The sequence below is a fragment of the Centrocercus urophasianus genome, unplaced genomic scaffold (genome assembly GCF_019232065.1).
Source record: "Centrocercus urophasianus isolate 14NV4802_14NV808 unplaced genomic scaffold, USGS_Curo_1.0 seq_12, whole genome shotgun sequence".
In the NCBI taxonomy this organism is placed as follows: Eukaryota; Metazoa; Chordata; class Aves; order Galliformes; family Phasianidae; genus Centrocercus; species Centrocercus urophasianus.
The window spans coordinates 53,856,827-53,883,801 of NW_024884364.1; the positions used below are offsets into that span (position 1 = coordinate 53,856,827).

Below are 26,975 nucleotides of genomic sequence, written 5' to 3' on the forward strand. Positions count from 1 at the left end.
ATGAACCAGTGATTCTTTATCTTAAGCAGTAGTGTCTCAGCTGTATTTAGTTACAGGCACAGCGCTCAGATTTGCCCAATCGTATCCTGCATAATGGAAACTTTTCAGATATAAGGAGGAATATGTGCTGTGATGCTTTCGTGTTTTGTCTTCCAGTTCCACTGTTCTACGGTTGATGTAACCCAAAATGATGATTCTTAAACTGGCTTTTAAGCCACTGGCCACCTATAGGTCTAGCTGCTCAAATGCTGTTGCTGTGGTTTTGGTTTTCTGAGCTGCTTCTAATTGCAGCTGGAATACTTTCAAATCCATTTTGTAAAATCATGTTCTAAAGCAGCAATTGGTTCTTGCTGTTTCTAATGCTTTGCTCAGGAGGGTGCTATGAGACTAGTAGGAAGGATGCTGTTCACAAGACAGCCTCTGGTTTAAAAATAAATGCATAAAAATGCATAAACTGTTGCTTAATTATACAATTTTAACTATTTTATTTTGGAAAACTACTTAATGGTGTGTAATAATGTAGAAAGTAACAGTAAATGTGCATTTTAGTCTTTGCTAGTTAGAACCTGTAACTTCAGTCATGAGTGAGGTTAATAGAACCTTACTCCCAAGCAATGTTCTGTCATAGCTGTGAAGTACCCATCACCATACCTCTCTACCAGCAAAGGGCATTCATGCAGTCATGCATTGTCCTTTAAAAATAGACAGAATACTTATTTTGCAAGTACATTGCAGACAATATATTTAAACTTGTTCTGGCTTTCAGCGAACTGTCATGGCCTCAAAGCCTTTGGTTATTATTATTATTATTTTTTTAATAACATTTAAAGTATTGCATCATTTGGTATTTTCTTTCTAAATTGTAGAATCTACCTGGCTGGAATGAAGTGAAGCCAAAATGCTATAGCTAAGAAATAAAGAAAGAAAACTCTTTGCTTTAATGTTCAAATTAGGAAAACAAGTAATTATTTTGAAGTAGTACTTCAATTTGGTTAATTAAAATAAACAAAATAAGTGATTTTTTTTTTTTCCCTTTCTATCACCCTCCTCTTCCTCCAGAATGATGACCACAAATCTTAATTTTGAATTTAGTAAATTACTTTGATATGTTGCTTGCATTATAACGGCAAGAGAAATAAAGTGTTTGATTCGCAAGGCTGCCAGAAAAGACTGGAAATGAAGAATTGGTTCGAATCAGGCTCCTTTTCTGACTTCAGGAGATCAACCTTCCACCTCTTCTTCTCCCGTGGAGCAACAGACGTGACTGTCTAGTTGCTAAGGAAATACATGAATTCCTTTTGAGTCAGGCACTGGATAAATTTGTAGTGGGATTATCTAAGTCTTCTGTGGAAGATGGGTTGTAAGTACTGCTCGAGTGGTTGCTGCTTTAGAAGTATGATATTACACAATAAGTCTGTTGGGAGGTAGGAGTGATCCATGTAGTATAAGTGTATGTCTTCAAAAATGGCAGGGAGATGGATTATGTAAGAAAAGGACCATGTGGAGAGTAACAGCTATTTAGAAAATGCTGAGTTTTATGTTTTGTTTAATGCCAGCAGTCATGGAGACATTTTGATCGTGATTTGGGCTTTTGTTTTGAGTTCAGCCTTCTGGCAAAGTAGGGTTGTGTTTGAAGTTGCATCTGGAATATGTGCTTCAGAGCCCTTCCCTTCTCTGAGCCATGCGGAATGCCAACAGGAAGCAGTAGTGTGGGTGGGGAGCAGGTAGCCATGCTCAGGAGTGCTTTGTGCTAACCACTGAAATGCTGCCAGCTGTTTGCCTCTGGTGTTAATCACTTGTGGCTCTGAACACCGTATTCTGTGACAAAGCCCTTGGGAGACTGCTTCCAATGAGTCTTGTGGGCCAACTGAATGCTTCTTGCAAGAATCACAAAGAGTGCTGTGAGCTGCAGACCTCCCAGGGCCTGTGAATCTCCTGTGAAAGTAGCGCTCCTCATTGTTTTTAATGTACTGAACCATGACTCCCCAAGTAGCTGTGTTGCCATTAGCTTTGATTGTGTAATGCCACAGAGAGCCCTGGGTGCAGCTATATTATACGTGGAGAGGAGTGGTGGATGATGGTGCAGCCCTGATGTCTCTGTCAAGGTGCTCATTGCCTTCCTGTAGACAGGGAGAGTGCTACATCTTGCTGTTCCAGGTCTCCATACTGTTGTTCTCTTGCTGTTGCTCTGCTTGGATTTCAAAGACTGCCAGCCATCAGCCTTCAGAAGGAACAGAGGTTTCTCTACCACTCCTGTAGCACATTATTACTTTCTATAACTCCCTGTACAGTTGTGTAGCTATCAACACCTGAGCTATAGTAAGCTGTGCTATTTATGTGTTGCCAAAATAGTGAGAGAAGGGAGGAAAAAAATTCCCATAAATGGGAAGAAAAATTTTGAAATATGTGGAGAGCTGTATTTAAGGCAGCTGAAACTTGTTTCACTATTTGCTACCTATGTGAACTGTTAATTCTGTGTGTTTGACATTATTCAAGTTCTCTCATTTGGAAGATAAATTTGTTTTTTCTTCCCATGGAAAATGCTGAGCTTGCTGTGGTTGTGCTGGTGTTTTATCCAAGATGTATCAACACAGGGAGAAGAAATCTATCTTCTTGTAGGCAGGATATCAGTTTTACCTTAAAAATGCAGAAATATCCAAACTGGCTGAAAAATACTTCTCCACAAATCTGAGTGGAAAAATTCTGATAAATGTGCTTCATCCCAAGGTTTCTGTAGTTGAGATCAGCCCTGTAAATGAAACACTTCTGAATGCATTTTATGGTTTATCTAAAGGTGACCAGTGAGTATGTGTGTGCAGATCATTGTCTAAAAATAAAATATACTGTGAGGGGAAAAAAAAAAAAGCAATCTGAATGGAACACTGAGTATATATCCCTTGTGTGCTGGTACTTTGCAGGGAAATGTGTTATGGAGTAAGCTATTAGTTGAAAGAGGTGAGTTATGCTGCAGCTGTGCAGCACACATATCTAAAATTAATGACGTGAAAGGGACTCTTAATATGATGGAATCGATGTTTTTTCATGCCAAAAAATTTTTTTGGACTAGCACTGGTTATTAGCACAGAAAAACGCTTTTCGTAAATGTTAGATAGAGAGAAGCTGAAGGACCAGTGGGTTTCTTTTATTTGTGATCCCTTAACAAATGATTTAACGTGACGAAGTTTACCAAGTTACACTGCTTCCCTCTGCTGGAAACGGCTCTCTTCTTCTTAATGTCTTGGAGCACTTTCCTGCTAGCAGAAGCCTGTGGATTTACTGGTGAGTTGGTGGCTTTGAGCACACTAAGACAGAATTCCTGCCCATCTTAGCCATGTATGCATGTTCTCATTAAACCTAACTGTGGGAAACATGATGTTTGTATTAAAGCTTCCCTATATTCTGTACAATACCATAGAGGGTGGAACTCTGTGCAGTAAAAGCTCTTAAGAACAGCTTTCAATTGGCTTAAAAGCATCTGTGTCCCAGCATTCCCAGCCCCATCCTTGGTTTGAAAATGAGGTTCATAAAATCTCAAGGTTAAGGGTAACCTAAAAGGACTTGAGAAGGGAAAATATCTTGTGCTCGCATAGTAAACAGACTGATTTATTTTTTACATGTAATTCTGTTTACAGGTGTAGTGGCTGTCCTGTTCTGTGGAATTACTCAGGCACATTATACGTACAATAACTTGTCAGTTGAATCAAGAAGTCGCACTAAGCAGGCAAGATCCTTTCACCTTTTGTGCTATTTGTTGCTATAGTGCTGTGTACTGGTATTTTGAAAAGCATATTTATTGCTTGGCCTTTAACATGTTATTTTTTTTTCTTCTTTCCTTAGCTATTTGAGGTATTGCACTTCCTGGCTGAGAACTTCATCTTTTCTTACATGGGTTTGGCACTGTTTACTTTCCAGAAACACATATTCAGCCCAGTTTTCATCATTGGAGCTTTTGTATCCTTTTTCAGTTTGTCTGAGGCTTCTCTATTTTCATGTACGCCTGTAGACTGGTGGTGCATTTTAGCTTCATCAAATAAATGACACAATGGTTGACCAGAGTATTCCTGTGTCTTGCAGACACAAGAAGTCTAAGAAAATATTTAATTAACCCTTATATCGAAGCCCTGAGGCCTCTGCCACAAAGTAGTTGGCTCTGCACCTGAGTGGATACAAAGTTATGTACATTCAACATATCAGTAAATGGATATGCTTTCCTCCACGTGGCTGTAGCACAGAGGAACTTTCAACACCTGAATTTGCAGATTTCCTTCCTAGCTAGGAAACATCAGTATCAGCAGAAGGGGGAAGCAGTGTGCTGCTACATTTATCAGCATAGGCAAAGGGAGTCGCTTACTTGGGAAATGTGAGTGCCTGCTGCACAGATATGGAGAAACATTGAATCTAAAGGTAAAGTGATGGATGAGCATACTAGGGAATTCTTGGTGAAGAGTAGGTCACCAATGCAAATTATTTGAGTTGTTTTTGTTTGTTTGTTTTTAATATCTTCTGCTTGTCTGTTTTTCCTAAGACGTAAGGGATTTACAGATGACATTCAGGACTCTGATTTTCATCTGTTCTCATCTCAAATGTATGTGTTGCCCACCTGGAGAAGTTATACTAGATGAATCTAAGAGAGCGAGTGGAGTGGAAAAGAAGAGAAGCTGGGGAAATGAGGGGGAGAGAGGTTTTTGGAGAGGGGGATGTGTGCCTGGATTGGTCTGTTATTCACTGTATCTACATCAGGTGTTAATGTCTTTTGGGAAAGGAAGGCTCAAAACTTTTATTCTTCTCCAGACCTTATGATTCAAAAAAGTATGTTGCATCATGAAGGTTAAGCATGCATGGTGTTGTGGCTATGAGCTGAAATGCATCTTCAACTTTCAGGGCTCCTGAGTTACCAAAGAGAGGAATCTACATTGCAGTCTGTTTTTTCCCATTCCCACGATTGATATCTAGTTCTTAAGGCTGGAGAAAGCTTTGTAATAGTGCCTTAAGAGGGATTTGCATGATGTCAGTCTTTCCAAGACTGACATTAGAAATCATATACAAACTCTCTTTGATTCTTGACAGTAATTTGTGACAAGTGGAATAATAAGTGTTCATCCCTCTGCTCTTTCCCAGTCTTTCCTCTAGAGATGTTTGCAGCATAGGTGAAAGCACTTTGAGCTTGTCAGTTTATGTAAATGGAGAAATAGCTTAGGATTTCTGTGAGTAAGAGACTGCAGAAGTTGTCAGGGCAAACAAGGTAGAGGCAGAAGGTTTTGACTTCTAAACTCCTTGAATTTTCGCCAGTCTGATCCAAAAGAAAAATTGTTCCTGTTGCTTTTGTCAGTGGAGAAGACAAAAATATGTGCCTCAGCTGTTGATGGCAAGCAGTGCTTGTAATGCTGTTGCGTTCAAACTTTTGTTCAAACTGGTATCCAGTTCCCATCATCACTGGCTGACTTGTTACCTGGCTCTCAGCTGCCTCAGAACCGAGCACTTTGGTGGTAGTCTCCCTCAGATAAGTTGGGAATTGCTAGATTCCTCTTTCCTCATGCCCCCTTTCTAAACAGATTGTGTACTTATTCCTTCACTGTATTCCTGGAGGCTTGAAAATTCAGAGTGTGATTGAAATGATGGACACGGAGGTTCATGTCTTGACTTCTCTCTGCCTACTGCAGGAGTAGGTCTCTTTGCCATGGAGATAAAACTCAGGAAGCATAAAAGCGGCCTATTCTAGAATGTGTTTATTTTTTCTCCACCTTACTCTTTCTCTCATATCTATACTACTTCTAGGGATTTATCGCACTTATCTTTATTTATCTTTGATCATTTACTTTTCTGAAACACTGACAAAAATGTTCCACATCCGCACATCTTTTATTTCTGAATTAACAAATGTTCTGGATCCCTGCGACCACTGGTTGAAGATTCAGATGAAATAGTTGTCTGGGGTGCTGAATGTTGTAATTTTTTTTTGTTTTTTGCTATACCCATCTGTCCTCTGTCCAAGCTGTGCCATCAGTCTTGTTTCTCCTCAGAACTTCTGTTCTATTCTCTTCCTGCCCACCTACTTTTACTGCATTTTTCACATCTCTTTGTACTACAACACTTAACCTTTGTTACCTCTGGTGTAACTTTTTTTTTTTTTTTTTTTTTAATTTTGAGGAAGATGAAGGGTACTAGCACCCACATTTTGCCTTAGCAGCTGCTTTCCCCCTTGAGTTAATGCCTTGTGGAGTGGGATCTGGGGGGATATGTAAACATCATTGCTGTTGAAAGAGAAAGGTTGGACTGCAAAGGCAGAGCTAAGGCCTCAGTGTCATTACCAAAATCCTACTCATTCTTCCTACAGGTGTTGGTCATGATGGTAACTTCTGCAGTGCCTGAAAGAACTGCAGTAAAAATTGCTTGGAATAACTGCATGAAGCTTTTTGTGAAAGTAATGATCAAAATCTTCGCTCCGTGGAGGTGGACTATATTGTTTTACTTCAGTATTTGGGTGTAACATCAACCCAGATAAGTCTTGAGTTCTTTCATAAATGCTTTTGTTTGTTTTCCATAAGAGCTGCTTCATTCTTCTAATGTTGTTATCCTAGCAGCAAATAAACAGTATTGTGTGGTTGTGTAATAGGATTTCAGCTTATTGATCTAATTTGTACCAAAGTGTTCCTTAGATGGGTGGAGCACTTATTCAGCTTTCTGGTTATTCATTGGAACCATAGTGCAGGAGGGCAGGAGCTTTTCACTTATGGTTATGAATTTCTGCAGTACTTTTTAAAAGCTTTTTAAACCTCACTCTAGTAATGATGATTATTTTTTAATTCATCTTTGTAGTTTCTCTGAACATTTAAATGCCCACTGACCAGTAGGTCACATTGCCTCTGTAAGAGTGATGATAGTGGACACTTGCTGGTCTTTTATATTGACTTTCTTTCAGTGCTAGGGCTGCATTTCTGCTGGTCTAAAATGCAGTCTTATGTTGGAGGTAGTAGTTGCTTATAATGTGATATTTTAAGTTTTTGTTTGCACAGCTGATGGTCTTCATACTAGATGTAATTTAACTTCATTAAAAACACATGGTTATAATAGTCTGCATTCAGTGCAGTGAGTTCATTCTGCACAGATTTGGTGAAAGTCTGTTCTATATAGACAGGAATAGCATGACACTTGATACTGTTGCATGAATTTCTCATTAAAACAGAAGTTTCATGTTAGAGCCAGGTGCCCAAGACTGTGTTGAAATCCTGGGAAGGTGAAATCCTTAACCCTCAGCTGTGATCAGATTGCGATCTTTTTGGGAAGAGCTGCACACATCTACCCCCTCTCCTTCTTGCTGAATCTGGGCAGAAGGCATAAGATCAGCTGGAATTTTCAACACATGATGATGTTTTCAGGTAAAAGAGCAAAAACGTTGGGTAGAGCAAGAATTCTTTTTAAATCGCAAGATGTGGATTATGAAAGCAGGAGATAGTTCTGCAAACATGTAGGTTTCCTTAACAGGGGACTTGGCAGCTGTAGCATGCTCTCATGTGTCTTTCAACTCTCATAGAAAGTGTGATGTCTAAGAAGAGTGACATCTTGAAATGACAGCTGCTGGCAGCTTACGATCACCTCATGTTGGGAATGGAGTATTTTCAGTTCAAGTGTTGAAGAAGTGTGCGTATTCATTTAGATTCAGGGAGCTGCTCGATTTCCAAAACTTATTTTGCTGTTGTCCACAGCTTGTTTTTTTTTCTGCATTTCTTTCCTATTAATTTATGAATAATTCTTAACACTTGTGGATTCAGCAAGTTACAGTCTAAGTCATCCCAGGGCATAATTTATCAATGAAACTGAGGGAGTTAAAACTCTTGTGAGATTACTCTGAACCCCTTGCTTTCTGCTTATCACTTTAAGCCTGTATGTCTGGAAAAGAAAGGAAAGATGCTGTATTATGACGGCGTGGTTGCACTTCAGAAGCTCTATTTCATTTTTTTTTTCACATAGGTCTCAGGGGAGCCATGGCCTTTGCTCTGGCCATACGAGATACTGCTACCTATGCTCATCAGATGATGTTCTCAACAACTCTCCTCATTGTCTTCTTCACTGTGTGGATTGTTGGTGGAGGCACAACTCCCATGCTGTCATGGCTGAACATCAGGTCAGTATGTAGCTGTGTGCTGGGGAAACTTCACTTTTCAGGTGGTAAACTTGTTTGATGCTTGCTAGATATGCTCTAGGTATCTAGAACATTCTAATGTTAGTGCAGGCTGGTTCAAAAAGAAAACAAGATGTTGCTGGTATTTGGCCTAAGCTTCCTAGTGGTCTGTGAGTAAGCGTGTAGATCCTTGTCAGCCCAGTAGGATGTGGAAATAGCATTGCTAGATACAAAAAAGAAAGTATTAGCCAATCTATTTCTATATTGACTTCTCATCCTGTATTTCCCCATCTTCTGCCTATGGGTAATGGTTGTGTTGTTTTTCAAGTTAGATGGAGATTTTAATGCTATACTGAATGCACTTTAAACATTTATCTGAACAAAATTAACAGCCTAAACAACATCTCAGTCTGAACAACTGAGATAAATAGGAACCTGCTTATCTGTGTGTTTCCTCTGTTTTGAAGTGATCTATGGAAATGACGAACAACACAATTATAGCCACTTGTCTGTAAATTCTGGTCAATACTTAGCACTTTAGGGCTGCAAGTGTTTGAGACTGCTTATCAACAGAAGCCCTAAAGAATCATGATTCAATTCTTAAGGACAACTTCTGTTGGCAATCTGAAAGCTTTGGTAGTTAGTGTGGGGAGGGAAGAAAAGTACGATGGAGCCTAGTTATGCTAACCAGAATGTCTACTGTTGTATTGTGCTAGAACAGTAAAAAGCAAAGATAGTTTCTGTCTTAGGAAGTACTAACAATCTTCCAGGATTGTTGCTCTTCTTGTAAAATTTCAGTGAACTACTTGTAGTAATAGGTAGCAAGTGCTTTCTAGATTGGGGAAAAAAAAAAGTATGAATGGATCAGCTGAAGCCAAACTATCTGATACAGTAATGTCAACAGCAAGTTTTGAAGTTTATGGGATGAGCTTACTAAAAACTGTGATATGTCAGACTGCCTGACAACCTGTCATTAAGGATATGTATTTGACAGAGTTGAATGGTTCTGTGCCAGGAAGACAGCTGCGTTCAATGTCAGATGCTTCCAGCCTGAGAAATTACAACAGTGATTTACAATTTCTCAGCTCTGTCTAGCAGCAGACACTGGTAATCCTGGTTTCCTTTTATATTTTGGTGCCAATTTTGTCATTTTTGTCCTTTAAATGCAATTTCCAGATGTTTAGCTAGCACTCCAGAAAGAGGTATCACTTCCATGTAGTCAGGGTCACTGAAAATCATGCTGCTAGCAACAGCATATGCAATACCTGGTCTTGAGATCAACAGCAAAACGATTCCACAGCTCCTGAGTCATTTTTGATGTGGTATCATTTGACCATGAGTGATACTTCTCAGCTCAGCCTGACTGGTGTCTCTTTCCATATGAAAGCTGTTTAATGATTCTGACAAGATGCTTGGAGTAGGTACCATGTGCAGCTTTCCATTAGGCACCTCTGGAAATGGAAGCAGATTTCTGGCTAATAGTGGTATATAAGGAAATCCCATACTAATTACAGCAAATCAGGCGGATGGTATCTGCTCTACCAGCAGTGTATAGAAGCTTTCTGGGGCGTGGGATACAAGAGAGCAGGAGATGAGTTCTTGCAAGCAGTACATAGGTAAAAACATTTTTGCAATCTACCAAGACTAAACTGGGCTCAAGGAGCCTCCCATCCTGGAAGAGCAGCTGCCAACAGGCGATTGGCTGAACCATGGGCTGGAGTGTTTAGCTTTTTAAAATGTTAACCACATTTATTTAAGTAATTATTTTACTCATCGCTTGTTTGACATGCTTGATAGAAAATAAATGTTTAGTTTGTCTATGAAGAGAAGGATATCGTGTCAGCAGGGGAACTCCACATAAGAGAGAAGTATTGCAGAGAACTGCTTGGGTCTGCCTGCAGCTGCCCTGAAGACTGCAGCGTTGATCACTGAAGCTGCTCTTCCTAGGGATGACCTCAGATTCGTGCCAGGAGGTGGCAGCCGTGTGCAGCTGATGAAGAATTAGAAACCCGGGTTCTGGTGTTCTGCGTTGTGACGAAGTCCTTTCTGTGGGAAAGCACGAAGTCCCGCCTCACTTTTCGTATGCAAGGAAGCGACAGATTATTTTCCAGCTGAATTTTAAACGTGTGCTGCTTTTCCATCATTTTCCCCCCGGTGAGCGAGGTAGGCAGGAGGAGATGAAGGTGCTCTTCTTTCCCAGTGCCTCACACAGCTGCACTGTGTAGTGCTGAGACAGCACTTCTTTGGATGCTTTCTCAGCTCTGGCACTTACCGTAAGATAACAGAGCCAGAGGCTGGAAATAAGCAATGCTCCTGTCTAGGATTGTTTAGAAGAAGAGAGATAAAAAGATAGAAGGTTCACTGTTCTCTGGAGAAAGTAAATGGAGAGAAATAGGAATCTAATGCCACTCGTGTTCTGGACTTAAATGCCAGGATTTGTGCAGACTCTTAAAAGTCCATCTCTCTTGTGAAGTTCGCAGCAGTTTTTGGGGTGTTAAGAAAGACGTAAATGATGAGATCTTTAAGATTAGCCTGCACAGTTTAAATATAACAGTAGCATAGAGCTGGCTGCAGCCAAGACTTTCAGCCTGGCTTGGTACCACTGTGTTCATGCAGAGGTAGCTGTGTGCATGTGTGAGGCAATGGTTATGCAAGGATCTGGAGTTGCTGTAGCTCAGGTGGAGGCATGTACCTATTGTTTGAATGGCAGTTGGCTTGTATGCTTTGTTCTTCTGGTGATCCCTTCTCCAACTTGATATGAAATATATTAAAAGAAAAGTAGGTCAGAGGGAGAGGCTATTGTGAAAGCTAAGTTTTGGTAAAGAACAAAAGGGAGCTTATAAGCAGTAAGGGGACTGAGTTCTTATGTGGCCTAATAGTGATGAGACAAGGAGGGAATGGCTTCAAGCTAAGAAAGAGGAAATTTAGGTTAGGTGTTAGGAAGAAGTTATTTCCTCAGGAGGTAGTGAGTCTCTTGCACAGGCTGCCCAGAGAAATTGTGGTTAACCCATTCTTGGAGCTGTTCAAGACCAGGTTGGATGGGGCCCTGAGAAGCCTGAGCTGGTCCCAAAGGTCCCCTCCAAACTGAGCTATTCTATGATTCTATGAAAATAGGCAAAAATGCCACATTCCTTGCTGTGCTCTGTTCTGAATATTTCAAGTAATCAGAAGAGCAGTTATATTTTAAGGATAAGGTATATGACCAGTTTCCCGTGGTCAAGTTTAAATGTACAACCAAGCCAAGGACCTGCTGTTTGCAGTGGAGGCTTCATTGGCATTTGCTGCTTAACTGGTTGGGGAAAGTAAGGTTGTGACAGCAAAAATAATGGGATCTTCAGGTGCTTTTTGTTTCTGCCACTTGATTTTAGGTGAGTTTAAAAATTACCACCAGAATCCAGTGTAAAGCCATGACATCAACTCTATTTGAATTTATGTGCTGTCTTGGCTGTGGAACGTATTCATATATGTGAATATAAACTGTTTTTTTTTAGTAGTAGGTGTTTTCTGGTAGAAATTAAAACAACTTACTAAAATATTAAAAATGAAAATCTCTTACTTTGTTGAGATTAAAGTGAAGAAACAATTTCCTGTGTGAAGCTTTAACATTTCCAGTAAATTAGCTCTGTAAATCAAAAACCACTGGCAAAGTTCCTCTTTTCTGAAAAGTAGCTGACATATAGCTTCATTTATTCGTTACAGGAGAAAGAAGAGGGGAACTTATTGCGTTTGTATAGAAAAATATTTCCCTTTTTCTTTTTTTTTTGTTAGGTTTTGACCTAGTTCTAACTGTGAAGCAATGTGTAGATTAATGTCTGCTTCTCCTTCATAAGCTGCTTCAAACGTTTGTGTATCTTAAAGAAGTAATTTCAATTATATTAAGCCACCTTTTTCGGAATCTTAAACATGAGGATTATAACTTTCCATTTAATATACTTAGGCTGTCTGGACAATGTCAGCTTAGGTATTTAGTGCCTTCTGCGTGACTTTGCAAATATAATCTTTCAAGAAGCTCTTTATCTAGTGATACTTTTTGTTTTTTTTCTTCCTTCCTTAAATAAGCAAACAACAACAAAAAAACCACAAAACTAAGTAGTCTCACATAGTTGCTGTATGAACTATCTACCTATCTGGGTTGAAGGTGAAACTAACAGCTTAATGACAGTGTGTGGATGAATCTGGACCAGGGTGGTCCAGCTATTAGCCTTTGGATAAAATGCCTTTCTTGAACACCATGTTTCAGTGTGCTGCAATGACAAGAAGTGATGCTGGGATCCAGCCTTGTACTGTGTCTGTGTCTGAGGTGGGAATTGTTCAACAAGAGATCACGCCCTTCTGCTTTCCTCCCTATTTCCATTTTTCTATAGTTCAGATCCACCATTTGGTTTATCATTTTCTAAGCCTGCCTTCTAACTACTTTCTTTTGCCTCTATAAGGTGGGCATGTGCATTGTCCATTTCCCTGTTGTAAGCTCTTTCCTTTTGCCATGTATTTTTGTACTGTTTTCTCCAGTCTTCTATCTACGCTCAATTTCTCTTCTCCATATTCTGCTTTCTTCGATTCCTTGTCATCAGTCACGAATCTTTTTTAATGGGAGTGCAATAGAGCCATCAGTTCTCTAGCCTTGCTGGACCGGCCCTGTGAGATTTTTCCCTGGTAGGAGAAGGATCACCTCCTTCTTTGGATGCCTGGATATAAACATGGCAGTTCTTGTGGACTGCAACACGGCTATTCCCACCAGAGAGAAAAAGAGTGAGGAACACCCAGGCTCTGTAGGATCTGGGTTGATGGGATAATATGAATTTAACTGACCGAGCTCTGCCAAGCCTGCATGGGCAGTTTCAGGAGTCATTACCTTGGTTAGGTCAGGTAAAGTAGTACCAAAGGTACCCTATAGCTGACTTCTGCAGCAGCTTATCCAATTCTGGAGTTTTTGAGTGATCAGCTTTAGTTTTATTTTTATTATTTAAAATATCAGGATGGGAATTGCCTTCTTCCTCAGCCACCGTCTACAAAGCAGTTGATCTCTTCCAAAATAGCTAAAATTTTCCAAAAATGCACTCACTCATACTGATGTTTTTCCAGATGTCTGTAATACTGACTTGGCAAAGGTACAGCAAAAAGAAGTCACAGAATTGAAGTTACTGGGCAATTTTTAATTTTAGCTTTTGCTGCATATGCAAACCTTTCTCTGTGCTGGACTTAAAATTCTGACTACTCTGACCTGTAATGTATGTTGGCAGGGGAATTAAAAATCCAAAAACCAAATCTACCCAAAGTCTGGCATTTGCCTTAGCTTTGAAGGTTTAGACTACTGCACACCTGTAGTAGTAGCACAAGCTGTGAGCTTTAAGTATTTGGTTCTTAAACATGAGCCCGCAGTCAGTATGCATACCTGTTCTTTGTAAAGTAAGACCTGTGTGGATTGGTGGTAACCTAGGCTTTTATTTCAGACAGGCAGTATACAATTGATGCTGTATGCTTTCATGCAGATTTGGAGAGGGTTGGGGTGGAACAACACCATGAATTGCTAAGGAACTTATATTGGAAAGTGCTAGAAACAAAACATACTCTGACTTGTTTGTTTGATTGTTCTTAAGTACAGTACAAAAAAGGCAAAGCAAGTGGTGAGGGTGCTCTACTTTGACTGAAGATTAATCATCTTGGATTTTGTTAGCTTACTGTTAGTTAAGCCAGTTGAGTATTTTACCTATGTATTACCAGTATTTGCTCTAAAACTAGTAAGTGGTGGCAGCCTCTTTGGTATATGCATGGATTTCTGTTGTGACTTTTTCTTTACTTACTTTCTCCCCTCCAGAAAATACACGAGTCCAAAGTGCTGGGAATCATCTTTGATCAACTTTGTCTTCCTGTAGCATTTCTCTTAAGAGCTCTTGAGTATAATTTCTACAGTGTAGAAGTTATGAATGTGTAGCCTGTGTCATGAATTCAGGTGTTTTTCCTAGCTTGAATCTGAACAAATGAAGAATGTTATTGGACATCTCCATAAAAAAGAGCTGTTATTGTTAATTTCTATGATTTTTGTCACTATGCCATTGTTCTGTCATTCTTATTTTTGTGTATTTTGTCTGTTTTGTTTGGGTAAGGGTTTTTGTTTTATTTTGCTAGGTAGTTCTGTAAAGCTGTCATCTCATGAGCTTTTTGTTACTCACATTCCATTCTTGTACTGTACCAGAGTTGGTGACCATGTTCCATCGGTGGAAGAGATGAGTGAAAGCCGCTGGCTGTATTTCAGGTGACACTGTGCTTTCCTTGATACCAAATTAACCTGGTGCTTGCCTTCCTTTATCTTTGTAACACTGTATACTCTTCTTCTATACTATGGCATGCTCTTGCTGCTTCTCCTCTTCTGCAGTGCCATAGATATTCCTCACTTCGGAATTAGATTTCTTCTTGTAAACTGTGGGAGAGCATGGATCAAGCATTAAGTATTTAGCCTTACAAACAACTATGCAACCAAAAAAAACCAAAACCAACCACTCTACCAGTAACTTTAGCTATCATTTATGTGTAATTAATGAAACTAAATGAATGTCTTTGGCCTGGGAAGGCTTGAAAGCTGAGAAAACTATGGATGTGATCTTGTTATCCTTGATCACATAGACAGTCTTAGGCATTCTCTGGGGCTACTACGTACAGCTGTTCAAGAGGAGGGGACTTCTGCAGATGATTTATCTCAGCCTCTTTGAAATGTGTTTTTTAAAAGTAAAGGTTGTTAGATTGCTTTGTAGCAAGGTGCTGATAAGAGTGGAGATGACAGAGAATCAGCTGGTTGTTTCTAGAGCTGACAGGAAAAAGGAAAATATCTTGAAGCACAGTGTATTTCTATCATCTGTATGTGCCACTATGTATAACACACAAAATTTTTTGGTGTGGAGCAATGGTAAATTTTTCACAGAGCCTGTCACATGTGCAAGTTCTGTTGAGTGCTAAATTTATCAGAGATGCACTGTGTTAGTATTAAAGCAGCACATACAGCAAATGTGAGAAGTACTATTTATTATGGTCATTCCCAGCCGTCACTGCAACTGCATATACTAGGATGTAATAGTTACACTTTGGTAACTTCTCATCCAGGTCTTGTAGGGCGTTGGAAAGGCTTTTGAAATATCAAAAGAAACTGTTCCATCTATTTAGAAAAATGACATAGTGGAGAACTTGAAGCAGTTTTACCTGCTTTTTTTTTCCCCCACTGTTCCTTTCCACATTTTTGGTTTCCATGTTTGTATCAGCTATCTCCTAGCATGCTGCTTAAATTGCTGAATTGTACATAGCCATAGTGTTTGAGTGTTCCAGTATATTTCTCGAGGCTGCTGCCAGCCCATGATGCTCCATCCCTCCATGATCACTGTGCCCCTGCTTCACTGAGTCCATCCTACAGTGCCATCCACCCTGAGCTGATCCCCATGGACTTCCCATGGGCTGCAGCACTCCCAGTACTGCCCCAAACACAGCTCCATAGCTCAGGGCCCACCTTCAGGCACTGCCCCACATGGGTCCCCACAGGCGGCAGCTCCCTCAGCCCTCCTGCCCCTATGCAGGCTCCTTTCCACGGGGTATCAGCAGGCTGTCCCTCCTCCAGGCCTCAGCCACCACTGCCCTGTGGGCTCCTCTGTGGCTGCACGGGGTGACCTGCTCCAAGCTGTGCTCGTGGGCTGTGGAATGTTTGAGTAAAACACCACAATCCGTAGTGAGACTTCCTACCCTGTGCCTCTGATCTCTGAAAGGGAATTTGCGTAAGCCAACCCAGTAACAATTTTTCTGCATGCGAAGATTGTTTAGATAAATGAAAAACTGTCATTGGCTTTTATAGCACACTTTAGTTATAGGAAGCTTTTTAAATGTACTTCAGGATGAGTTTTTCTTTTTTTTTTTCTTTTTTTTTTTTCTTTCAACAATAAGAAAAGAATTATGATGAAAGCTATCCATGCATACACCAGTTTTCCTTGTACTTTCAGTTATGAAAGCAATTAAGAGTGAGGTAACTAAATGTTCTCTGAGCCTCTCTTCCTTGTAAAGGAGCTTAAGGGGATACCTGACTGTTCATGTGTTGTTCTGTTTCAGGTAATAAAAATGAGACTGTCTTGGAAATTGGGGGTGTAGGGTCTACAAAAACAGCGTTTGTTAGGAGAGCTATGTGTATATAATGTGAAACTTGACCAGATGGACTTGCTCTGAATAATAAATGCTTTCTATACATTTCACTCTGGTGAAAGATACTGTACACTAGTGAAAGTAGTTGTGGGAATTCAAAGTAGTATTGTATTTTGTGTTAATCTGCGAACTGAGAGACAAGCTTTGAAACATGAAGTTAAGGGAGGGGATAAAGTGGCTGTAGAAAGAATTCATTGGAGAAATTCAAAATATGTTACCCTGAAGAATAATTTTGAAAACCATTAAGAAGATGAATCTGTCCACATGTTATTTCAATTTTGAAAGAAACTTCTGTAGTTTTTTTTTTTTGTTGTTGTTGTTTTTCGTTTTTCCTTCTCTGAAACAGGAAATGTTTTAATATAGAAAAGGGATCATACTCTTCAGGAAGCCAGTGAACCCAAACACCTACCCTATGATCTACTTTTCCCTGATTAGTATGGTCATCTTGCTTTGGTCGTCTTCTTAGCCCCTTTCCAATGTCTCAAGGAAAGAATCAAAGGCACAGCTTTATTAGTCATACAGAAGCTGAGATGATTGTTTATGCTTTTGTATAGCATGAAGTGAATGGGTAGAAACAAGTTAAAATTATTTTGGGAATGCAAGCTATGTTCATCTTCTGGAACAAGTTTTGTGGGCTCACAGTCCATATTGCCAGCTGCATGGCTAACTCAAGTCTGGTGGTTGTTTGTAGTGCGTTGGACCTCCCTGATGTGCAGTTGGAACTAGAAAAGCCACAGATCTTTATTATTATTGTGTTTTTATGAAGGAATGGTCAGTCTCACATGTTGCTGTACTGAGCTTGTTTCCTGATGTTGGGTGAGGTAACTAGTTTTGTCTGCAGGAAGCCCTTCTTGTCCTGTCTTCACTGCTTAGCAATGACCTAAGCAGTAATGTGTCAGCTCTTGTAACCTTGCAGAGCTCTTTAGTGTGGCATTTCATTCTGGCACGTTACAGTCTGGTTCCCAGTCTGTCCAGTACATGATGCTCTGTTTCTTGCTACGAAAGGAAAAACAAAGGGATGAGGAGACATGAGAGAGGAAAAATCCAAGCCAAGGACCGAGTCAGCACAAGCTCAATGTGAGGTAGCTGCAGTTGTCTTAGAGCTGCCTCTTGGATTTTCCCTGAACTACGCTGTTGAGTTAGGCTTTGGATTGGCCTTGAGTCCACAAGGATAAGTTAAACATTTGCTTTAATGCCTACTTCTCTTTTATAGAGTTCTGCCCTGAAACTATTCAGTGGTATTCCTTTTTACTTTAATCAATGCAATCTATGTCTGAAAGTAAAGCGTGTCTGGATCGATTACCTTACATGAGCATACATCCCCTGGACAGACCTGCAATGTTGTGTTGGTTTCTGGTTACTGTTTCAGAAGGGAGATTTGGTAGGCACTATGGCTAGAAAAAGCGTACACAAAGTCTAGGTAACAAATTATACTAAATCAGCTCACTTTCTTCTAAAACTGGGGCAATTAATATGAGCCATTTTACACAGTGCTTTTGTTACTAAATGCTTCCTTCTCCAGTCTTTATGCTATGTCATAGAATTGAAACACAAAACATTTGACACTGGCAGTCTTACCTTACATCTAAGGTTGTACTTTCTTGTGGAATTTAGACTTCCAGAGATTGAAAGATTATTAGTATTTGAGGCTGGACAACTCAAGAATAGACTGGGGAAAAAAAAGAACATAATTACAAGGATCATATTGAATTCCTGTCCTGGATAAAAGAGCCAGGTGAAAAGATAGTTTGGTAATAAAATGCCTGATAACAGTGCAAAAAGAAGTAGTTTCTTATTAATATACTATTCTATGGTCATCCACAGTCTTATCATACTGACCCTCCCTTGGATGAGTGGCTGGATTATGCAGACCATTTGATAATCCATTTTGACTGTTTTGTGTTAGGTGAATGAAACTTGCATCAAATAAACATTATGGATCTTCATCAAGTATTTTTGACACTTTACACTGTCAGTGCCTTTAAAAAAAAAAAAAAAAGACTGTATATGTGTTTCATTTGTTTTCTTAACAGTATTTTTGAGCCATTGTCAGGCCCATTGGGCAGTCGAGTTACTTGCTGTGTCAAATATTTAGACTGGACTTTTCCTTAGTCTGTGATTTTCTGCTTTGGATCTTCTCCAATGAAGAAGGTATCATACACGTTTCATCTTTTTAGGCCAAAAGTAATATTTGCAAGTATCCTGGCAGAATTGGCAACAAAGGTAAGCAGTTCAAGCTGGTGCTGAGGTAGAGTTAAAGCTGTTGTCTACAGGTAGTTGCTGCTTGTGTGAAGAAGCCTCTTGTTTAGCTGTTTGACTGCACGGAAATAATGAACAGCTCTTCTTCAAACTATTCTCATAATCTCTCTGAATGCAGCTTTGCTGGATGCTTACGGTGCTTTTAAATGCATTCTGCCAAACTTACAGCATTTTCAATCCTCAATAACACCACTTGCTTTGTTTTCCTAATGTTTCTGTAGGGTTGGGGTTGACCCAGATCAGGACCCTCCACCTACTAATGACAACTTCCAAGTCTTACAAGGAGTAAGTAATTAATATAACTTCTCTATTAGGCTGATCCTTATTTTATACTGAGATGATGAACTGCAGAAGCTACATGCACGGATGAAACCTTTCTCTCCTAGCTGGCAAATCAGTTACGCATGTTACTTTATAACATTCAAATAATGCCCACCAAAAACAATTGTGTCATTAGGCGTAATGCTGCGGTGTCTCCCTGCATTTCAAATTTTTGTATGTATGTATAAGGCCTCAAACCTCTCCCCAGATATACTAATACGCTCTGTTTATAGCAATGTGCTTTCCTCTTCCACCAGCTGAATGCATGCTTGTAACATTGTGCAGCATAAATGGTCTCCCCTTAAACTGACACAGATAATCCTCTTGCTTCTGTCCTATAGTTGATAATAAATTCTAGCACTTGGACTTTGCTTAGAATCAAAGATTCTCAGTCAAACTTCAACTCCTGTGTAATGTACCAGAACCCAGTTGGATCTTGCTTCTATTGCCCACCATCTTTGAGGCAAAAGGAGCATTGAAAAGATGTCAGTTACCTTCAGCAGACTTTCAGTGAATCCCTAGTGCAGCGTTCTATGCATCAATAACAATCAAAGTGCTGCTTTTTTCACCTCCAATACACCGTGTGTAAACAAGACTACTGGAAGGATGTTATTCAGTTTACCTTGTTTGTAAATTGACTGAGTTCACAGGAGTTTAAGGTCTGAAAAGAAAACATTTCCTGAGGTTTAACTGGGAGTTTCCTCTGTAGAAGCAACTCTCCATCACATGTTCTTCTGTCCAGATCTTAGTTTACACTCTCCCACACAGTATACTACTGCAGTGACACTAATTGTTCAGTAGCACAACTGGTTGATTATTCAGGAGCCAGCAAGAGGAAAATGAAGTTGAATGGCAGGAAATGTAGATGACTGGACCGGAGGATGCATAGGGGGCAAGCATGTGAACTTTGCTTTGTAAACCCTGGATTGTGTGATGCTGGTGTTCAGACTGGCCAATGATACGTGTGTGAGATACTTGCTGCATTTGGGATCAGCTTTCTTATTAGCAATCTCCAACTTTGTGTGGGATTTTGCATCTGTTTTTCATTTTGTCACAGATCGTACAGATATTTACCTGCTCAGGAAGCATCTCTTTCATTACTGAAACTACATTAGGCATCTCTGTTCTTTGTGATAGACTGAGTCCAACACATGATAGATTCCTGTAGATTGCATGTATGTTCTCTAAATTTTATGCGTGGAAGTGACCAGAAGGCTGGGCCTCAAAATGCCATTTACAATGAAGTTATGGCATAAAACCAAGGTTAGGAAGTGGTATTGTGGTATGATGGCTTTTAGACTGCTTGTCAGTATCAGTGGAATTGCTTTAACAGGAAGCAGCCCCAGCCAGAACATGGGTATTCTGTTCTCATTCAGTGTCTGTGTGGAAATAACTTGCTTGCTTTTTTCCCATGTAAACATAAAGCACTTATCCATTTGTTTCCCTCTTTAGCTGTGCACTGCATTCCTAATGGAGTCCATTAGTCAGTTCCCTTTGGATTCCTCTGGCTTTCGCAAGACCAGAATTGGCAGCAAGTCACAGTTAAAGAAAATATATTGTTTGGGTTGGGGAGGCAATGAGTTTCAACGAAGGTTTAGCTCTAGGTGAATGAATCATAGGGTGTTGTGGTTTTGTTTTGAGGGTTTTTGTTTGTTTGTTTTTGGTGTTTTTTTGTGTCCTCCCCCCACCCCCCAGATGAGGAATACCCAGGCCAACTCTATCCTGTTCTTTTCTAGCACTTTAGAAGATGATTCACGCAAGGCGTTCTCACATCATCTGTTTCCCTGGGCTTGACTTTGGCCTCTGGCCAAAAAAAATGTAACAAAAGTAAAAACAAATGCAGCTGCAGCCCAGCTGGTGGGAGGACTTGCTGCACAGCTAGTGAGGGGACTGTATTTTAATACTTAGCACTTCTGAGAGCTGGTGTGATGTAGCACTTAGGAAGTTTGCACTATAAGCTTCCTCAATTGTGATTTCATTGTATATTCCCTGTTAAGTGTAATTCTTTTAAGTGGGATATATTTTATGGGTTCTGCAGAAGTTTATCAGGCATGCTAAATTCTCTTATTCTTCCAAGGAAGCAGTAGGCTTAAGGGAAAGTACATGACATACTCCTTGAGTTAAGGAGACCAACCGAGTAATGAACAGTCTGCACTGTCCTACTTCATTTATTTGACAAGTAGTAACAGGATAGCAGAGAGGCTTATTTATCAGTTTTGGACTTTTTTTCTTCCCTGTTACTGCATTAACTATGTGGTAAGCATTAAGGCTTAAGCTCTTGCCACCAAGTTACATCATTAAGGTAACTTGAGAATGTTGAAGAAGGCCTGCTTGTTCTCTGCACAATCATATCAGGTTTTTTTTTTCTATAGAAAGTAACCTCAGTACAAGCAAGTCTCTAAATAATAATGTTCTGTCATCCACATACCATATTGAAATCTTTTGACTTTGTTGCACAGGACACTATAATGTGAATGACTGGAGTGTATAATTTGTCATAGAATCACAAAAAAAATTGCTTTTCTGCCTGAAATACTGAGTATGATTTTATCTTATTTCTAGGATGGTCCTGATTCTGAAAGAAGGAACAGAACAAAGCAGGAAAGTGCGTGGCTCTTCAGGCTATGGTACAGCTTTGACCATAAGTATCCTTCTGAAAAAACAGCGTTTCTTCAGGACGTGAAGTATTCAGATGTTTTTTTCCTTGCCATGTACCCATGTGTAGCTTTAGGCACTTGAGAGAGTCAGGTATGACAAAGAGCAAGTGTTTGACAGGTTCAAGGCACAACACTGAAACTTCAGCTTGCTGACTTGGAAAACAGGCCTTTCCATTTAGAGCATGGTATGCCAAACTTGCCAGATGGCAAAAAAAAGTCAGTTCTGTGTGTTGAAGACCTGCGTAAGAAGTGACACAGACAGTTGAGAATTTCAGATTTGTTCTGTTAATCTGCTGGTGTTCAGAGCACCAACTAGTTTTCTAGCACACTGTGCATGTCTTACACACAATTCACTGCGGTGAAGAGTCACCTGCTTTTTGTGAACCCTGATGTGGGAAGTTCTGGCACTAAAAATATACGTGTGATCCAGCTTATTTCCTTCAGTATATTCAGAACTTCCTATGAGTGTTAATGCACAGTGTCCTTTTGTGTCTGTATTGTACTGTACTACCTCTCTGAAGTTGTCATTGTGCCTTGTTTAAACTTCCCAGCAGTTTTCATGCAGCTGTCCTGTCCTTTGTGCTTGTGTTTTTTGATTTTTTTCTTTTTTTTTTTTTTTAACTACTTAGCGTGCTCTTAATGAGTTTATCATACAGGTGTCCCTCTGCAACCACTTACGCTCACTTAGTAAGAAACAGGGAAGTTCTTTTGGCCTTGCCAAGTCACTTTACCCAGAAACTTAGATGTTTCAGTATTTGATTCCTAGTAATCTGAGGCAGTTAAAGGTACCTAAATGCCTGTGACAGGGCCTTGATCTTGTTGCAGCTTGCACCTGAGAAGTGACTGTATGGTTCGGGGTGTTGTCCGTTGGTTGGTTGGGTACTGTTGGCCTGCTTGGAGCACAGTAGCTTCCTTCCGTGCCTTGTACATCAAGATCTGCCAACCAAGGAATATTGTTGGGAGCATTTAATCCTAATAGCACTTCATGGTAAAATCTGTTTGTCATCAGTACTCTCATGTGCTGCTGAAGGGACAAAGCTCAGAAGTGTGCTCGTACTAGTTTAAATGTTCATAAATGTTAGTCATTTCAAGCAATCCCTTTGAATGTAGTGACTAACGTTCAACGCTATCTAGGTCAATTTTTGTTCTAATACCTGCTTTTATTTAAATCAAAACAAAAAAAACAATTTGTGTGCTATGAGCAGGAAGGACCTGGCTGTGACTGACTGCCATTCCCCCTGCCCTGAAGGAAGCAGAGCTCTCCTTCCCCCCCGCCCTTTACAAAGGGATGTGCCTTATGAATAACAGGAGTAGTTGGCAATACCGACTTCCCTTCAGCAGCCACAGCAAGGGGGGGAGAGCTAAGTGAAAATTGCAGTTAGGTGTTTCACACAAACTTTGTTAAGGCTGCTAATAATACATTTGCTTTCTCAGTGGCAACTAGTAATCATTAGGGAAGCTTTCTGTGAACTTTGGGCTGACAAAACTGACATCCATAGGCAGAGCTGTACCTTCAGTAAAATTCTGCTGCTTTTGTTGCGAGGAAGCATTCAGCTAAATATCTGCTGCATTTAAATTGCACGTAAGGGGATGGATGATCTGTGGAATTGTTACCTCTACCTGCATCTAAATGTCAAAATATTTTTTTTTTTTGCTGATGCGTTCACATGATTTGTGAGTAAAAAGGCAGATTGTCTCAAGATTTGCTCTTCACAGTGGAATTTGACTTGAAAAAGATGCTAATAAGATTCATTTGGCAGCGTGCTAATGCTGGCTGTTGTATGCAGAGCACTGTGCAGATGAGTAACTGGGATCTTCATTCCTCTGGAATGTGGAGTTCATTCAGTGTTGTGGGCTGTGCTCTGGGCTCAGCCACAACCGTTAAATGCAAAAGAAACAGCAACTCTGAAAAAATACCAAGTGTCTCTTAGTGAGTTTGCTTCTTTGTGATATACTTACTGCTGGCCTGTCTGCCATGGGGAAACACATAGGCCAGTAGGTTGCATAAGGGCTGGGGGAGAGTTTTTATTTCCAGGATTGGGTGTAGCCACACTTGTTGGGGAGGGAAGGAGGAAGCTTAACTGCTGTGGCATAATTATACCATGATGTGTTCCAGTAAATGCACTGTGCCAGGCTCTGCTGAAGAAGAGAGATACCTCTGCTTAAACAGTCTTTCTTTTTTTTTTTCTCCTCTTTTTTTTTTTTTCCTTCCTAAACACTCTCCTCTGCTGAGTTAGAATCAGAGAAATGGTATTAATTCACAAATAGACTTGATTTTTCTGAATGTAGAGGCTTAAAGTGGCTAGAATACCTGCAATGTGCTTATATTTAATATAGTCAAACTGATGTCAGGAGGAAAATGAAGAATTGTGGTCCTGATTTCCGGCAGTGTTGGATGTATTGGTGTTCTCCCCCAGCTCTGTTCTTGTACCAGACAAGATCAATATGCTGCTTTGTAGCAGGGATGCTTTTTAAAAAATTGTTATTATTTGGGTATATCATCAGTCTGAAGTAATAAAATGAGCAAACATGGATTTACCTGGGGTCTTTCCCATGTCCACTGTCATCTTGGCAGCATTGCCTGGGCAAATGCTTTTGTTCCATGCTGTGCTATGTGATTATGGCCATACAGTCTTCCCTCTACCTTTTTGAGGGCCTGTGGTGTGCGTGTGCACAGCAGTGATGTTTTTGAGCCTTACCAGAGTAACTGCTGTAATCTTTTGGGTGTTCTGACGTCCAAGACACTTCATGTGTGGACTGAGCCATTCTAAATCATGCTTGAATTTTGAAAGATGAAATTAATAATTTCTTTGAGAGCTCTTACTTTTAGGTCTCCTTAGGCTTTGTCCAGGCTGTGGAGATCTATGGTCACACCTCTGTGGCTCACTGCTCAGCCAAGAGTGGACAAATGAGGTGACTGTGTTCTTTTGGGGATGTTGGGTACGTAGTATTTTGTTACTTACCTCTGTTGAGTCTTGCAGGTATACCACCTTGCTACCTCTGGCTTGCAGTCATGAAACTGCTCCCACCTGTAGGTCAGCAATACGTTAACATTAAAGCACATGTATCTGCTTGCTCCATTTGACTCAAGCCCAAAAGCTGGAAGTATTGCAACTATATGAAACTTCCATAAGTTAGTTAGTTCTCTTTGCAGAAAGCACGTGGATGAAGAAACCACCCTTAGAAGGATCAAGGGTACATGTGGCTGGGGAGGGGAGATGCTTTCCATTTATTTGTTTAGTGGATGTTATGCAATTATTGAGCAACATGTCAATCAAAGGCAGAACTATACTTATGTAGAAACTGTCTTTTTGTTTTCAGTAGTGGTTTTCAAGCGCTGTTCTGTTTTCCTTAACTAGTCTAAGTTATTTGAAGCCAATTCTCACTCACAGTGGCCCTCCATTGACCACAACTCTGCCCAGCTGGTGTGGCCTCATAGCCCGCTGCTTGACAAGTCCCCAGGTTTATGATGTAAGTAAAATAACTCAATACTTCTGCGTTTTGTTTCCTTTTGTATATGACCTCAGCAACTTACTTGGGCAAAGGTGGTAAGATAAATTTATTGTAAGTAACTGCTGCTGTGTCCTAGGCAGAAAAGAGTGAACATAATCAACCTGAGGCAACAACTTTTGTTAGTAGAAATCAGATGCTGTTGTTGTTTAAATACCATTTAATGATACTTAAGGACATTGAAAAATTATAGATCTAATTAGTAAACTAGTTGTTCATGAATAACTTCAACATGTTTTGTCCCTTCTTGACACTTTTGAACAAGATTCCTTTCCTGCTGTTGCTAAGATTGTATTGAGGTCTCCTTGAGAAATGACATTGACATATTTATCCATGCCAGGAGGAAATCTGGTAGGACATCCCTTCATTGTTTCCACAGTGAAATTTAAGATGACATTTCAGAAACTGTTTATCAGTTACTTATCTCAGTCTAGCAGGTCAGCATACTAGCTGTGTGGCCATGCCTTGCAATAATTAATGCTGCTTTCTCCTGTTACTCTTGCAAGATCCTGATACATGTCCTTCCTATCTGTAAAATGCTTCTGCAGTCTTACAACTTTCTGTGAACTGATTTGTAAATACAGTCTTAGTACTGGGTGAATGCTCTGAATTGCACATTCTCCAGGATGGTAACATATTTGCTATGTTCAAGTAGCATAGTCAGATTTCTATTATTTGGGCCAGAATTCTATTATTTTTTTCCTAGAAAGTTTCAAGTCCCACATGGAGCTTTGAAATACTCCTCACTTCTTACTGTATTAGAATCTTGCTTTTATCTGACAGTAAAATTTCCAAGAATTTTCAAACTTCTGATGCTTATTTAGAGCTATTAGTAATGCAAGAAATTGGCTTTGTTCCCATCTTTGCAGTGCTACTGGAGATCTTAGAACAGATCTAGGCTGGATGGCATCCATCGGAACAATTAGTCTACTGTGTGTTACCCATGTGGCTATCTGTGTATGATCTTACAAGATTAGATCCTCAGTTACTGGATAAGTAACCAGAATGAGCATGTAGGCTTTGGCTATCATTTTATCTTATAGTTTGGCCCTTTTTTTTTTCCCAGTACTTTTCATTCTGGGTTGCTTCCATATTTGTGTTGTACTTTTCTAACACTTACTGTGTTGTGAGTAAAAGTAGAACAAGGGGCAATGGGCAGAAAGTGGAACACAGGGCATTCTGTATAAACACAAGAGCATCTTTACTGTGAGGGTGACAGAGCACTGGAACAGGCTGCCCAGAGAAGCTGTGGAGTCTCCTTCTGTGAAGATATTCAAGTCCCATTTGGATGCCTACCTGTGCAACCTGCTTTAGGGAACTGCTTTAGCTTTGGGTTGGACTTGATGATCCACAGGGGTCTCTTCCAACCCCTGCAATTCTGTGATTCTGTGCATGGAAACTTACTTAATGGGGTTAGCTCTGTGTCACAGCTCACCACCTGAGATGCAATGCTAATTTCATCTCTGCATAACTCACCATTTATGTTAAAAATGCTTACAAGGCTGCTTGCTACTTTTAACACTCATAATGTGGATCTTCCACATTGTATTCTTTTTTTGCTGTTTGTATTTTGTTGCATTGCTGCCTTAAGATTAGGGTTATCGGTTCAAGATGTAATTTCTAGTTTCCTTTCAAGACTTCCTAACTCTGTGATTGCTTTTTACTTCTTCAAAGTTGGAACTAAAAAGCACAAGAGGCTGCTGTAGTTCATGTTTAAAATGATTACTTGTAAAACTTTCCTCCTGTCTTTCACTTCAGTGACCTCTTGGAAGGGCTTTACAATTTATCCTAAAGTAATGGAGGTAGATTTGAATTCACTTATGATGTGTCCTTTGAAACTAGCAGTAATTCCCTTTTCTACCCACTACTTCATTTGGATGAAGCATCTGTGTTATCACTTACTCTTCCTGATGAAGCACTCCTGGGGATTTTGGCTT

The 26,975-nt window shown here is 40.0% G+C and overlaps 1 protein-coding gene across 2 annotated transcripts in view; it reads left to right on the plus strand.

Moving 5' to 3' along the window:
* SLC9A7 (solute carrier family 9 member A7) overlaps window positions 1–26,975 on the plus strand; it is a 66,578-nt gene that overhangs the window by 35,079 nt on the left and 4,524 nt on the right. Inside the window, exons 8-16 of one of the 2 annotated variants that reach the window (XM_042810153.1) lie at window positions 3,174–3,279; window positions 3,633–3,721; window positions 3,838–3,951; window positions 7,265–7,376; window positions 7,969–8,122; window positions 14,313–14,372; window positions 18,772–18,835; window positions 21,434–21,516; window positions 24,894–24,999. In XM_042810153.1, the coding sequence (XP_042666087.1) occupies window positions 3,174–3,279; window positions 3,633–3,721; window positions 3,838–3,951; window positions 7,265–7,376; window positions 7,969–8,122; window positions 14,313–14,372; window positions 18,772–18,835; window positions 21,434–21,516; window positions 24,894–24,999 (888 nt within the window). The remainder of the gene's footprint in view (window positions 1–3,173; window positions 3,280–3,632; window positions 3,722–3,837; window positions 3,952–7,264; window positions 7,377–7,968; window positions 8,123–14,312; window positions 14,373–18,771; window positions 18,836–21,433; window positions 21,517–24,893; window positions 25,000–26,975) is intronic. The other variant, XM_042810154.1, reaches the window with a different exon arrangement.